Here is a 16,374-nt window from a genome sequence, read left to right on the forward strand (position 1 = left end):
TGGTTGAGAGTCCGCCTGCTGGTGCAGGGGACATGGGTTCGTGCCCCGGTCTGGGAAGATCCCACATGCTGCGGAGCGGCTAGGCCCGTGAGCCATGGCCGCTGAGCCTGCGCGTCTGGAGCCTGTGCTCCGCAACGGGAGAGGCCACAACAGTGAGAGGCCCGCATACCGCAAAAAAAATAAAAATAAAAAAATAATAATATTGAGATGAAAAAAGCAAGATGCATAATAATTCACACATTATGAAACCATTTTTGTAAATTGAAAACATGTAACATTGTACATATTTATATATATAAAATATTCATTGATAGATATTTATACAAAAATATATAAAAATTAGATGGAAAGATACACACTAGCTAGCCCCTAAGGTGGCCCCCAATGAATCCTGCCTCCTAGACTTCATGCTCTGTTATAATTTCCTCCCCTTGAGTTTGGCCTGGGCTTAGTGACTTGCTTGTAATGAAAAGAGTGATAGAAGGTCACTTCCAAGATGAGGTATAAAAAACTGTGACTTCTCCTTTGTTGGCTCTGGTTCTTCTAGCTTTGATGAAGCAAGTTTCATATTGTGAGCTGCTCTTGTAGCAAAGAACTGAGGACAGCCACTAGCCAAGAGGCAGGAAGGAACTGAAGCCCTCAGTACAACAGTCCTCAAGGAACTGAATCCTGCCAACAACCACTGAGTGAACTTGGAAGTGGATTCTGCCCCAGTTGAACCTGGAGATGACTGCAGCTCCAGGTGACACTTTGACTGAGGCCTTGTGAAAGATCCTGAGCCTGAGGATCCAGCTAAACCGCACGGATTCATGACACACAGAAACTGTGAGATAATAAATGGTGTTGTTTTAAGTCACCAACTTTTGGGGTAATTTGTTATGCAGTAATAGATACTAATACTCACACCAAATTATGAGGGTTACAGCCTGGACGGGGGAGGAAGGAGTAGGAGGGAATGGGATTAGAGGAAAAACAAAGGAGAATTTTAAAAATTACTTTTATAAAAATGACTTTAAACAAACACTACAAAATGTTATTTGTTAAAATCTGGGTAGCAGATACATGGGTGTTTGGTACATCATTGTGTTTTTCTGTATTTTCTTTATATCTCAAAGAAGAATAAATGGCCAATCCCAGACTATCAAAAAACCTAGGGCTGAGATGCTATCTTCCAGCTCTCTGGATATCAGAAATACACCTTTTGTTTTCAACTTCAGCTCCACAAAGTTGTTGGAGCCTTTCTTGGTGTATTTTTTAAGTTATTGCTTCATTTATTCTCTATAGCCCTGTTTGTAGGAGATAATGGAAAAGAGAGTGAGCTCATTTAAATTCTAAATTCGAAATCACCAGATTTCAGGAATGATGACTCTATAGACAGGAGGAATTAAAAATGGAAGGGGCATTGATTTATTTTTGAAAATTATTTCATGCTACATTGAAAATTCAAATTACCCAAGCACATGCCAAAGAGGTGTAATGAGACAAATGTAATTATCCTACAATTCAGACAAAACTCCTGTTCTGTGAGAAAGCAGCATTGGGCTACTTACACTTTTGGTCCTTTCTTCTTCTGACCATAAGATAAACCAACTTTAAAAATGTTTATTTCACAAGGATATATTAAATTGGTATATGATAAAGTAGCAACTATATTAATGGATGTGTCATTTTCATTACATTTGCTACCTACTCACTGCTCCTCATGCATTCTGGTGATTTTCTATAACTAATTATATATATTTAAATCATATGGGCCTATAAAAAAGATATTATTTGTGATAATTTAATAATCATGCAACTTCAAATGTTAGGCTTTACTTTTAAGGATCATTTCCACGTTTTATTTCTTTTCTTTGGATTAGCCAGCCATTTTATGAGGGCCATCTTGTGTTCCTCTTGTAGAAAATCCAGTGTATCAGTGTTTCTTTCAATTCATAATGAATGGTACAATTAAGATTTAATTAGAAGCACACTAGTACAGGAATTGAAAGCTACTCTGAACCTGTAAATGAAACGTCACACTTTAAAATTTTTCACATGTTGCAACCCAGCCTCTCTAAAAAGCTGCCATATGTAAACTTAATTTGAGATGGAGCTTTTTAAAATAACATGATTGCTTGTTACACTGAACCTCTTTCTTGTCATGTGCTCACCAAAAAAGCTCATTTTATCTAAAGAAAGACTCACAGATGCTTCAAGGAAGAAAAGGGGAATTTTCACTACATTTGTTTTAAAAAGAACATCCTGTACAAGTATTTAAGGGTGAGGAGAAGACCTTATACTCATTAATGCATGTCCTACCTACTTCTCCTCCCTGCTTTTCATAGCTTTACAAAGAAGCACATTTGGGAAGTGATTTGTCCATCATATATGAATCAATTTTGAATAAATATGTAGCTTTATATTTATTTATTTTTTGTAGCTTTATATTTAAAACAATGCTTTAGAAAACTAATATTTCCTGTTAGAATTTGTGTCTTCAATACTGCTTTAAATCCCATTAACTTCTTTTCAAACTTAGATGTATCATTTCTAAGACTGAAGTAGAGGGTACATTTAAAGATGATGTTGCAATTATGGGTTTTCTCATTTTAATTGGGATTAATTAATTTTCTGAAAGGTAGAATGGAATAGCCACTTAGTGTAGAGGTTTGAGTCTTGGTGAGGTGAGAGAGATGAGTTCAAGGCTGCTGAAAATACCCTACTGATATGTTTTGGCTATAGGAAGAGGAATGGCTTTGTTCCAAAGTGGATTTCAGGCAACTATATGTATAACTGCCTAGGGCTTAAAGGGCTACAAGTAGAGAATTAGTGTCTTAGAAATTTTTCCTATCCGTTTTATTGTTACATCTGGGTCCAGAGGACCTAATCACGGGATGAAGCAGAGAAATAACCAAGTGCTTATGATCATTATGGAGATGAGGACTTGCAGGAAATCCTAAACATCCAAGGTCTTGATATTCACAGGATGATCTAGAATTCATGTTCTAAAGGGAGAGCATTTCTGAAAACAACTTATTACCCACAGGTCTCTGTCATTAAGGCATGGTAGTATCCTAATCAATATACCTTCTAATAATGGGGTAGATGATATTTTAATATCTTTTAAGAGGAAAGTAGAAGGATTTTCCAGAGATCATTATTTTAGAGAGCTGGCTAATTATCTCATGTTTATAGATCTCCAGGAAAGATGACTTTAGTAATCTTGAGCTTTAAATTTCTCTTTCTACAGTCTTTATATTATAAACAGAATAATAGCAGCCATATATACATTTATTAAAATCACATTTCTCCCAGGATGGAATTCATTTACCCAGAATTTATTTAACCAATCACTGTATATGTATATATCAATATTGATATCTGTATCTATGTATTAAACCAGAGCTTAAGATCAGCATGGAAAAACAGACTTGCTGCCCTGACTTGATATAATTCCATTCTAAAAAAGAGAAACTTGATGTTTTAGGTAGCTTTGTGTCAGGTAAGTATATGATTTCCTTTCGACTTTATGAAATAGTGCAAATAGCTTATGGATCTTCAATTCTTCCCTTACAGACTCCTAGATGTCTAGGGATCTCAGGCTGGAACCCACTGGTTTACAGGACAAAAACAAATGAGTCACTGCTTGTCCATTATGGTCATTTCAGGGACTATGATAACTGAGTTGAATCTCTGCAAAGCTGACCTGGATAATTAACATACAATTGAATTTGAAGATGGCTCAAAATCCAGGAATAAATTTGCTACAGTCAATTAAATCTCTTTGTGTAAGAATCGTTCAAATAATGAGCTATATTTTTAAAAAACATACTTATGGTATATATTGAAGTGACCCCCAAAAGCCCAATTGCCTCAAAATTCCTCCTTTTACCCAACATACCTTAATACCATCCACTTCCTTTTCCACAGCATGGACTCCAGTAGGCTACTGTTTAAGATCAATTTTCCATGAGGAGGGCCTTACAGTAGATACGTATTAAGTGTGCCATCCAGCCTCCCTTCTCTGCAAACTTCTCCCTTTCCCTTTCATCTTCATGGTCACAGGATAGCCTCCAAGCAGCCATGGGTATAAATTATGAACCCTAATTTTTGTCCTGGCTACAGTTTGGGCTGAACAGAGATTCATCCTTGGAAAACTTCAAATTGGGAGTAAAAGATCTGGTCTTTGCCTAGGTTTAAATCTTTAATGCATGAGATATAAAAACTGGAGTTTGTTCAGCCATATTTTCTACCATGAAGACTGGGTAAAGAGATACATAAAGTGGGCAAAGACAGAGAGAGTGTCTGGTGCATAGTTTCAGTCCCATCCTGAGACATGGCCTTGGTTTGATCCTTATATATTTTCCACTTTTTGCTTAAGTTAACTTGAGTTGGGTTTTGTTTCTTGAAATCAAAAGAGACCCAACAGACAAGCTGTCTTGATGGAAGCCTATTGTCAAGTCCCACAGTCACATTATTGCCTCTATCAGATCAGCCAGTAGTTATTCTCAAATGCACAGAGAATCTCTGTCTCTGAAGATCTAGGAATACAAGCCAGGTACCCAGGAGAGTCAAAATGATATCTTAGTTCACATCTGACAAGTCCAAGATTGACTGATTGATTTGCTGTAAAACCAAGTAATTATTTTAAATAGTTGCCATACCCTTTGAAATGTTAGCAGACTAACAAAGGGAACACAGATAGGCAACTATCTCCTCCATGGTACTCAGAAAAGCAGAACAGTTGTTTTTGTGTGGGTAATTTATTTCTCTAATTTTGGAGAGAAAAAAAAATGACCCAGTCCATAGTTTTATTATTCAAATACAGAAAGCATAGTTTTCCATTCTTCATACAAAGCTGAGGTGGACGCAGCTGGAAATAACTGAATAATTAAAATATCAATCAGAACAGGGGAGATTAAGTGACTTTACTTGAATAGAGCAATTGGGCAGAATTAGAATTGGAAGGAAAATAAAATAGTTTACAAAAGAGGGAAAGCAAACAATTTAACATTGGCTGGATCTTCAAGTAACGGATGACAACAAGTGGTACTTGCTCCAAATGTTGTCATAGGTAAACTGAAGAACATCCATTTCTCTGAGACATGGACATTCATACATTTTACCTTGTTTGTAACATTTGCTTCCTCCTGCTTCTGTTGCCATGTACACAGTGAGTATGACTTAACTTTCAAAGAATACTTAAATTATGATATTTAAAAAGGCATACTGTATAGAAATAGCACCTTATTTATTTCTCTAGCTATCTATGTACCCCAGGAAATCTAATAATGGATAACAAACAATAAATAATAAAACATACTTTGAAACTGCCAAGAGATACATAAAATCTATAGTATATGGTTATTAATAAGAATTGAATAATTAACAAGATTTTTAAAATAGTGCAATCACCTTTCTATTTATAATTAGGTATCTGTATTAGTCAGGGTTCTCCAGAGAAGTGGAACCAACAGGAGATATAATATAGATATAGATATATAGATATACATGGGGAGGAGGGAGGGATATTTATTATGAGAAATTGCCTCACATGGTTATGGAGGCTGAGAAGTCCTAAGATCTGTAGTGGGTATAGTTACTGATGTATAGTTACAGTCTGTGTCTGAAGGCCTAAGAACCAGGAGAGCCGATGGTGTAACTTCCAATCTGAAAGCTGGCAGGCTCAAGACCCAAGAAGAGCTAATGTTGCAGTTAAAGTCCAAAGGCAGGGAAAAAAGTCAATGTCCTAGCTCAAAGCAGTGAGGCAGGAGGAGTTTCCTCATACTCAACCCTTTTGTTCTCTTTAGGTCTCTGCTTGATTGGATAAGGCTACCCACATTAGGGAGAGCAATCTGCTTTACTCACTGTGCTCATTCAAATGTTGGCTTACCCAAAAACACCATCACAGACACAACCTGAATAATGTTTGACTAAATGCTGGACACCCCATGGCCCAGTCAAGTTGACACATAAAATTAACCATCACAAATCCACCCCTTGTAAACTTGGCACCCATGTGCATCTCCTTAAAACAAGCTTAATCTCTAAATAAAGACAATAACAAGGTCATAATTCTACCCACCGTGATACAACTATACTGGCATATACTATTCTGGCATATGGCCAGAAACACACTAACCACTTCCACAGAAGAGGAGGTAATGTCCTGGAATGGTGTTTACTCTTTTCCTTGATATCCCATAACTTAAAATCTACGATGTAAAATTAACGATACTTAAATACTATGACATAAAGCCAATATATCTTATTTTATATGATAAAGGAATAAGAGAGGGAAGAAAACAAAGATATTTGAGATACACACACACATACTCATAACAAAATAAGCAAGAGTACTCATGACAATTACGTCCTCATTTCTATAACTAGTTATGTGGTCACAGCTGGTATTTATAACTACCTTCTTCCACTACCAATTTTGTATTCCTTTTGTCTTCAGCACTTCAGCTGATCATGGTTCTTTACCTGGTGGAGTGACCCAAATCTTCATTCCTGAAGGGTCTGGGACATCAGTAGTCCTGCCTGGATTGGGCTGTTGTATTTTTCCATTGGCCTTAATCACAGGGCATGGTGATACTAAGGGATCTCCTATATTCCAGACATACTCTTCCTTACCTCCATCGTGAAGCAGTAGTCCAAGTCCCCCTTGGTAGTCAGGATCAGTCACCCCAGCCAACACAGAAATTTCCTTCTTTGCTTACTGATTAAAATGCATGAGGAGCCCAGTGTGGTCAGGCAGCAGTTTTAACTTCCAGTTCAATGGAATCATTATGTCTCCTGGTGGAAGCATTCCACCTTTTGGAACTAAGACCTCTAAGCTAGCAAAACATAAGGCCACATAGACAGGAAGCAAAAATTTTGCTGCTAAGTCACTAGGGGTGATAGTTAGTGGTGACACTCCCATTTCTACCCCTTGAGTCCTGGACCTGTGAATCCTAGCAATGGGAGAAACAGCATCATGTATTAGGTATCTAATTAACAACCAGATTTTCCTGTTATATTAGGACATGGATTCGGCGATCAGAATTTGGTCACTGATAATGTACAAATACTGAACACACATATTAATGTGTATCTCTATTCATTTCTTTATTGAGCAGATATTTATTTAAAATATATTGATACAAACATGAAGTCCTAATAAGATTCATCTGTTAGAAATATACATTTACAATCAGATAGTCTGTCAGGTAAATGTAATTAAACTTCACTGTTTTAAAAATATCTTCTAACGCAGAGGCTATAAAATACTCTATTTAGGAGTAGGAGATTTGGAAATGAGATTGGCCACCAGAGTGAGTACATGAGACTCTCTGCGAAGTGTCATGAATGAACAACATGATTTATGTGTTCCACGTGTTCAGGTCATTTTAGTCATGCATGCAAAGTTTACGGACATTAGGAGTTAACTTATTGCATTTTTGCATATTAAAGAATTAGGAAAATAGAAGTATAAGTTTCCACTGATATATTAATGGAAAAAGCATTTAAAGCAGATGTGAATTTGCATTACATAAGTTCAGTGTAGCAAATGTACTGAGTACCTATTAAGGCCAGGTACTTCTGAGTATACAAATATAAATAGGACACAGTTCACATTCTCCATGAGGTTATCATCTCATGGGAGTGGGGGGTGGTGAATAAGAGACACATTCTAATTACTTTAAGGAAGAGTGAGGTAAAACAGGGGAAACTGCCATTTAAGATAGCAAGTTGAATGCATGATTAGATCTGCTTCTTCCTGAAATCTCACCAAAATGACAGTAAAAGAATTTTTTTTAAAAGACACACAAGGACGTAGACAACAGGAGGGAAGAAAACAAAATAAGAATATTGGAAGCTGGAAAGCAGATGGACTAATGATAACTGACTTAGCAGAACCAGGAAAATTAAATCCTAAGCCTGCAGTGGGAGGGAAAAAAAAAGCAAGTGAATTACATTATAGAACTCTCAAATAACCCAGGAAGTGGGGGACCTCAGGTATCTCTGAAAATGTAGGTGGAGGAGCTAAAAAGAAGATGATGTTTGAAAGTTTGTTTACAATACCCTCCCTGCAACTCTGTCTCACTCTGATTCCATCAGAATACCCCTGAAGTTCTGATCTCTGGAGAAAGTGAAACAGAGGGAGTCTGGACCAAGAGGCACAAGCATATTTGAGGGCAGGAGTGTTTTACTAAAAATAGGGTAATTAAATAAAGGTTTACTAACAGAGTGCAAAGACTGAGTCTTTTTCCATTGCTAGGATCTCAGAATGCTGGCAGCCAGATAGCATATTGGCAAGTCTTCTCTGAAGAGCGTGATCTGCACAAGAGAAAAGATCTAAAATATTTATGTTTTCAGTTCTTTGTTTTGGGTGACCATTCTGTGCATTGTAAGATGTTTAGTAGTCCTGGTCTCTACACACTAGATACCAGCAACACTCCTCCCCCTGTTGTAACAACCAAAAATGTCTCTAAACACTGCCAATGTCCGCAGTGGAGGAGGATAAATTGTCCCCAGTTGATAACTACTGGCCTATAGTGATCCCTACAGTCAAAAAGCCCTTTCCATGAACTTCCATTCAGCTTTGTAGTGCCTCTCTCTTAAATATAAGCAGAAAGAGCCAAAGTTCACCAGAAATCCAAGGAAAAATGAAGAAAAAAGCAGCTTGGAGGAACCAGGCTATGAGGAAGAAGAAAACTTTAAAGAGAGCATATAGCATCTACAAAAAAGAACTACTGGAAATTAAAAATGTAGCAGCAGAAATGAAAACTTAGAAGAAGCACTGGAAAACAAAGGTAATGAAATCTCCAGAAAGTAGGGTTAAAAGACACAGAAATGGAAAAATAGGAGAGGACATAGAAGATGAGAAAATTAAAGTAACAGCCTAGGGGGACTATATTAGGAAGCAGCTTAAGTTGTTATAACAAGGAGACTCCAATATATAGTGGCTTAAATAGCAAAGAAGTTTATTTCTCTGTAGCCTAGGGTAGGTAAATGGCTCTGCTTTATGACCAGCTGGCTCTGTCATGCCAAACATGTTACATCCATATCCATCCCTGTAGCCAGGGCTGCTGTTTCAGTTGTTAACATTCCCTAACTAGCAGGAAGGAGGTCAATAAAAGTCAAAACTTAAAGATATGACTCATAAGGTACATGTATCACTTCTGTTCACATCTAGCTGCAAGGGAGGCTGGGGGATGTAGTCCTGCCTATGCCGTCAAAACTCAGGAGAGAGTTATTAAAAGGAAGAAGAGGATGGATATTGAAGGAAGTTGAGCAATTTCCTCAATAAAGTCTAACATCCAAATAAAAAGAGATCCAAAGAGAGAGAACCAGAGAAAATAGTGGGGAGAAAATCAGCAAATAAATATATATTAAGATGATTAGGTTTTCCTGGGGTAAAAAGCAATCCCTAAATCTTAGTAGCTTATAAAAACAAAGGTTTATTTCTCATTCAAGTTGCACGTCCATCACAAGTCAGTCAGCTGGGAGTTCTGTTCCATGCTTTCTCACTTAGGCCAACAGAATTTCCATCATTTAGAAAAGTGTTAGTCATTGTGATGGCAGGTGGGTGGGACCCCTGGTGAATCATACACTCATCTCTAAAGCTTCCACCTGTCATTCTTGCTCACATTTTACTGGCCAAATTAAGTCAAATGGCTAACCTAACTTCAAGTCAGGACAAACTTCAAGGGCACAGCAAAATGCAATCCTATTACGTGCACAGGAGAAACACTGGAAATATTTAGTGAAAAATATTAATGACTACCACAGCTCACCTAAATAACTGGTTCACTTTCCTCCTTGCAGGCAATATACACTCATTCCCCCTCCATGGGAAACAGCTCCAAAGTCCCATGTTGTCATTGTATAAAGCTCAAAGTCTAGACTTTTGGGCTTCCCTGGTGGCGCAGTGGTCGAGAGTCTGCCTGCCGATGCAGGGGACGTGGGTTCGTGCCCCAGTCCAGGAAGATCCCACATGCCGCGGAGCGGCTGGACCTGTGAGCCATGGCCGCTAAGCCTGCGCGTCCGGAGCCTGTGCTCCACAACGGGAGAGGCCACAACAGTGAGAGGCCCGTGTACCGCAAACAAAAACAAAAACAAAAAACTATGATGAAAGTTATGTCATTCTTCTCAGAAAGATATACATACATACAAAATTCCATGAAAAAGTTTCGTAGGATTCACAAATGCCCTGAACTCACTGATAGCTGACAAGTGAAGAAACTATCTTTTCATTTTTATTAATTTTTTGAGTAAGAATAATATTCACATGGAACAAAAATTTAAAATAAAGTTTACAATGAACAGTCTCTCTTCTAGCCCTGTTCCCATACTACTCAATTCAATTCCTCTTCTATCAAAGTGACCACACTTAGTGTATCCTTCTGGAGACAGTCTATGCATATGTATGCATGAGGATTAAAAATTCTTTTTCTTGACACTTTCTTTTTTTCTATTTAATTTATGTTGGCAATTGTTCCACATTGGGTACATAAGACGTCAAATGCACAGAATTCTATTGCATTGCTGTACCCTAATTTTTTTACAATGTATTTTAAATTTTGAAACAATTTCAAGCTTACAAAAAAGTTGGAAGCACAGTACAAATCATTTCTTTCCAGAACCAACTGAAAGTAAGTTGCTGAATCAAAACGACAATGAGATATCACCTCACACTGGTCAGAATGGCTACCATTAAAAAATCTAAAAATGATAAATGCTGGAGAGGGTGTGGAGAAAAGAGAACCCTCTTACACTGTTGGTGGGAATGTAAATTGGTGCAGCCACTATGGAAAAAAGTATGGAGGTTCCTTAAAAAATGAAAAATAGAGCTACCATATGATCCAGCCATCCCACTCCTGGGCATATATCCAGAAAAGATGAAAAACTCTAATTTGAAAAGGTACATGCACCCCAATGTTCACAGCAGCACTATTTACAATAGCCAAGACATGGAAGCAACCTAAGCGTCCACTGACAGATGAATGGCTAAAGAAGATGTGGTACATATATACAATGGAATACTACTCAGCCATAAAAAGAATGAAATATTGCCATTTGCAGCAACATGGATGTACCTAGAGAACATCATACTAAGTGAAGTAAGTCAGACAAAGACAAATATGATATCACTTATATGTGGAATCTAAAAAATAATACAAATGAATGTATATACAAAGCATAAACAGACTCACAGACAGAAAACAAACTTACGGTTACCAAAGGGGAAAGGGAGGGGAAGAGGGATAAATTAGGAGTATGGGATTAATAGATACACACTACTGTATGTAAAATAGATAAGCAACAAGGATTTACTGTATAATAGGGAAAAATATTCAATATCTTGTAATAACCTATAATGGAAAATAATCTGAAAAAAAAATATGACTGAATCACTTTGCTGTACACCTGAAACTGACACAATATTGTAAATCAATTATACCTCAAAAAAAAAGTAAGTTGCTGACCTGATGTCCTATCACCCCTGAATGCTTTCCTGTGTATTTTATATTTACAAATAAAAACATTCTCCAGGGCTTCCCTGGTGGCGCAGTGGTTGGGAGTCCGCCTGCCGATGCAGGGGACACGGGTTCGTGCCTGGTCTGGGAGGATCCCGCGTGCCGCGGAGCAGCTGGGCCCGTGAGCCATGGGTGCTGGGCCTGCGCGTCCGGAGCCTGTGCTCCGCAGCGGGAGAGGCCACAGCAGTGAGAGGCCCGCGTATCGCAAAAAAAAAAAAAAACATTCTCTTGCATAACCACAATACAATTATAAAAATCAGGAAATTAACATTATACATTACTACCTTCTAATTCTCAGATCCCATTCAAATTTCGCTAGTTGTCTGAATAATGTCCTTTATGTCAGGTGCAATTCCTCAATCTTTTCTTGACTCTTGTAGACATAACACTATAGATTATAGGCTAGATATTTTGCAGAATGAAACAACTTGATTTATCTGATGTTTTCTCATGATTAGAATCAGGTTATGCATCTTTGGTAGGAATATAATAGAATTGGTGCTATGTTCTTCTAAATGCATTCTATCAGGTGGCATACAATTTCTATTTGTCCCATTATGATGACGTTCATGTTGATCATTTGATTAATGTGGGATCTGACAGACTTCTCCACTGTAAATTTACTCATTTTTTCCATTTATAATTAATACATTTTTTAGCAGATGACTTTGAATAGATGTAAATATTTTAATCCCCATGAAACATTCAGCTTATTCATTTATTTAAATATATCACTATAGGTTCATGGTTTCCTGTTTTATTCAATGGTTTACGACCCATTAACCATCATTATTCATTTTGATGCTCATATTGTTCCAGATTTGGCCAGTGGGAGCCTAGTTAAGCTGGCTTCTGTGTGTTCTTGACACATCCCCATCATTCTCTCAGCACTTCCTTACTTTCTGGTACAAAATGATGATCCAGGCTAAACTTCTGCTTTTCCTACCCCAGTGGTAGAATTGGCTATTCCTCCAAGGATTCTTGATTCCTTTTAGTGGGGAATGACATTTAGAAGCCACAATCTATTTCTGTATGTATTTGCAGCCACTAATAATACATACATTGCTAATTCTAATCCAACACTACAGAGTTCATTCTACTTTTCTCCCTTTTCATATTTGTAACTCCCTTCTTGGACAATGAGAAACCAGACTCCCATTATCCTTAATATATTTACCTATTTGATCAATCCTTCTGAAGGTAAGCAAACTCCCAGTCACTGCTGTACCCTCCCTTACAGGGAAACCCTTCTTACCCAACTCAGGATCCAATACCCTGCATCAGGATACCCCCACCCCCACCCTGGTCATGTCTTCCTCGTCTTCCCTGTGCTCTGACACCCCTCTCTGGGCCTCTGACACCCCCACCCCACCAAGCATGGATGCCAACCTTACGCTACTTGATCTAACGGCTTTAGGATGGAATTGCTCCAGGAAGGGAAGTTTGAAATTGAGCGGTTTGTCCAGGATTTTCCAGGTTTTTGCATTGGATGCAGGTTTGTGCTGCATGCACTCTAGGAACTCCTTCAGTCCTAAGGAAACCTGGACATTAGCCACCCCAGTAAAATAAGTTGTCTTAATTTTCTCAAATGTCATCCTATAACTTTTAGGTCTTTCTACATGTTAGAATTACCATTCTTTAAGAGTTCTTTAGGAACCATTATGAGTAAATTATTAAACCTCCGTGGAAAGTAATATAGCACAATCAACAACATCACAAATACACATACTCTCTGACCCAGCAAGTCTACTGCTAGGAATTTATCTTAAACATATACCAACCTTGTATAGATATGATTATTACCTGCAATATTGTTTGTAATAGTAAAAGAATAAAGAGGCATGTTAAAGAAATTATGGGCCTTTTCTCCCTTCCCATTAGGAACACAAAACAATAATCAAACAGACTTAAAAAGGTAACTCTATCAACTCTCAGAAACATAAATTAGCACCATAAGATGAATAGGAATTAGTACAGCCACTCTGCAATTTACAAGGCAAAAACGAAAGCAGGATGACACAAAACAGCCAGGAAATAATTTTTCTACCAAATTTGTTAGCATATGCTTGTCAGAAAACCGTTTTCCAGGTCATTAGCTAAATTCTTTTTACAGCCCAGTAGTGGTATCAGGAAGCTTTTCCGAGTGTCCCCAAAGATTGCCCTGGGCTTGTCAGAAACTGGATAGGAGTTTGAAATTGAGCGGTTTGGCAAGGATTTTCCAGGTTTTTGCACTGGGATACAGGCTTGGGCTGCACCCCAGGAACCCCTTCAGTCGCAAGGAAACCTGGACATTAGCCACCCAAGGACCAGGCTACACAGTGAGAGAACTTAGACCTGCGCTGTCCGACACAGCACCGCTCGCCAGATAGGGCTATTTACATTCACATTAAATACAGTTAAAAATTCAGTTCCCCGGTGGCAGTAGCCACATTACGAGTGTTCCACAGCCGCAAGTGGCTAGTGGCTACTGTATGAGCGCAGATACAGAATCTTTCCATCACCTCAGGAAGTCTATCGGACAGCGCTGACACAGATGAGTTTTTTTTTTTTTAAAAAAAGCTTTAAGCCGCTAGGTTCCACTATCAAAAATAATCAACACACGTCATTACTCTTTCCAAATATTTTGAGGGGGAAAATTATGCTAAGAAATACCAAGTAAAAAAACCTGCAAGGCACGTGCCAGCAGGCTTTCTCAGAGAACTCACTCGTAATTCCCACGGCGGAGGCCGTCCGTCTTTCTGTGGCACATAACTCCTCAGACTTCTAGAACTCAACGAACTCCTAAAGAGGTGGGCAACCGAGGGCAAGACCCCCGAGATTTAACTGCTCAAAGCGGCCGACGCCTGTATTCATAGGGCAGGCGAGCCTCAGCTCCGGCCTCCACAGCTGACGCCAACCGGGTCTCGCGCGCCCCTCGGTCAGGCGCTTGCCACAGGCTGGGAGCGCGAAAGCGCCGCTGTGTGCGCGCTCCCGCACGCGCGCCGGCCTGCGGCGCGAGAGGCTCTCTGCAGCCAATGGGGCGGGGCGCCGCGCGCCGGAGGCGGGGCCGTGACGCGCGCGCCTCGTGACCCTGCTCGCGGCCTGCGCCCAAGGAAACCGGAAGCGGCAGCTGTCCGCAGCACCGATTGGGGCGGAGAGGTGGAGGTCTGTACCTTGGGGTTCGTGAACCCCGCGATGGACCCGGACCGGACAGTCGCGCGGCGGAGGTCATCGTTGCTGCTGCTGCGGCTGCTGCTGGTGGCGCTGCTGTGGTCGGGGCAGGCTCTGGGCACCTTCTCCTTGGGCAGCAGTCCCCACCGGGTCCTCCACGACCTCTTGTCGGAGGAGCAGTTGCTGAAGGTGGAGGACTTGTCCCTGGCTCTACTGCAGGGCGGAAGCATGGGGCCACTGTCACTACCCCCAGACTTGCCGGATCTGGATCCCGAGTGCCGGGAGCTGCTGCTGGACTTCGCCAACAGCAGCGCAGAGCTGACCGGGTGTCTAGTGCGCGGCGCCCGGCCGGTGCGCCTCTGTCAGACCTGCTATCCTCTCTTCCAACAGGTCGCCAGCAAGATGGACAACATCAGCCGAGCCGTGGGGGTGGGTAGAAGGCACACCCGGGACCTCTGGCGTGGATTGTTGGCAAGGGAGGAGGATGGAATGATGGTTAACTCGGGGTGGGGGGGGGTGTTCAGTTTCCCCTTTTGTGAGAAAAAGAGGTTGGATTGGGACTGTGGAGTTAGGGGCATCAGAAAAGTGGGTGGCATTATGGGGCGTGGGGTTTGGATTTTTGCTTCCATGGCTGCTGTTGGGCATCTTTGGGTACATATTTGCAGATAGGTATGACTAGTTTTCTTGGGGCTTCTGCACCCCAACTCTACCTTTCGTCACCTCTTTCCCCCCAGTCTGCCACAGCTTCTTCCCATCTCCACCTGGAGTTCCCAGGAAGGACTCTTTACTGAAACCCCAGGTGGAGTGGGGAAACTATAGTGTGCTGGTGGTAAGGAGCTTGAGCTCTGTAGCCAGGCATTTTCAGATCCACCACTTTCTAGCAGTTGGACCTTGGATTAATTATCTTGGAGTCTATCTTGGAGTTTCCTCCTCTGTAGAATGGAGAAAAACTGCTGCCAGATGTGACTGTTAAAAAAATAAAAAGAGATAATGCATGAGAGTTCATTTTAGTCATTAATACAGTCTGGAGCCATTCTGCCAGGAGACCAGTTCTCTGCTTATTAGAGGTGTACTCTGGGCAAGTTATATTCTCTGTAACTGTTGTCTCATCTGTAAGATGGGGATGAGAGGAACTCTTAGAAAACTATTACTACACATAGTAACAGTTCTCAGTAAATGGGAACTAAAATTTTACAAAAGGGTAAATCTGCCTTCCACTCTTGGTACTCTTCGAGCTCTCTGGTCATGTGGTTGGTGCTGTGAGGGTCTTAATTAAAAGAAAGAAAGAGAAAGAAAGGAAGGCAGGGAGGGAGGAAGGAAGACAGGCAGGCACAGACATGTCCTTGTTCCTAAGTACCTTAAAGGGGCTAGAGTAGGAAAGGATTAGTGTCAGGGCTGGTGGGAGTCATGAGGTATGGGCTGGATATTCCTTGTAAAGGAAAAACAGGAGAAATGACTTTGCGATTATGGAGTGGAAAGTTCCTCTTGTACTGGGAGAAAAAGTCTCATGAAAATGTGGTTGGAATTATTTCATAAATCATAGTTGATTTGACAAAATATAAACATATATAGTTGCATCCTACTTTGTCAGCTTGATATTACTTGACATAAATATGTATTTTTTACAAAAATAGGGAATTTATTTGCATTAAATAAATTCTGTGGCCAGTCTCTGTAAAGAGCTACTTTTCAAGGTACTTTAAGTAAATGTAGA

General features: G+C 40.0%; 1 protein-coding gene across 4 annotated transcripts in view; it reads left to right on the forward strand.

The window, feature by feature from the left end:
* Positions 1-14,589: 14,589 nt before the first annotated feature.
* The window catches only part of OSTM1 (osteoclastogenesis associated transmembrane protein 1), a 52,943-nt gene continuing 51,158 nt past the window's right edge, over positions 14,590-16,374 (forward strand). For all 4 annotated transcript variants that reach the window (XR_007470524.1, XR_007470523.1, XM_004264753.3 and 1 more), the window contains exon 1: positions 14,590-15,089. Coding sequence is in view for 2 of the 4 variants with exons in the window: in XM_004264753.3 (XP_004264801.1) it covers positions 14,685-15,089 (405 nt within the window). In the remaining 2 variants the exon portion in view is untranslated. The remainder of the gene's footprint in view (positions 15,090-16,374) is intronic.

The sequence above is a fragment of the Orcinus orca genome, chromosome 12 (assembly GCF_937001465.1).
Source record: "Orcinus orca chromosome 12, mOrcOrc1.1, whole genome shotgun sequence".
In the NCBI taxonomy this organism is placed as follows: Eukaryota; Metazoa; Chordata; class Mammalia; order Artiodactyla; family Delphinidae; genus Orcinus; species Orcinus orca.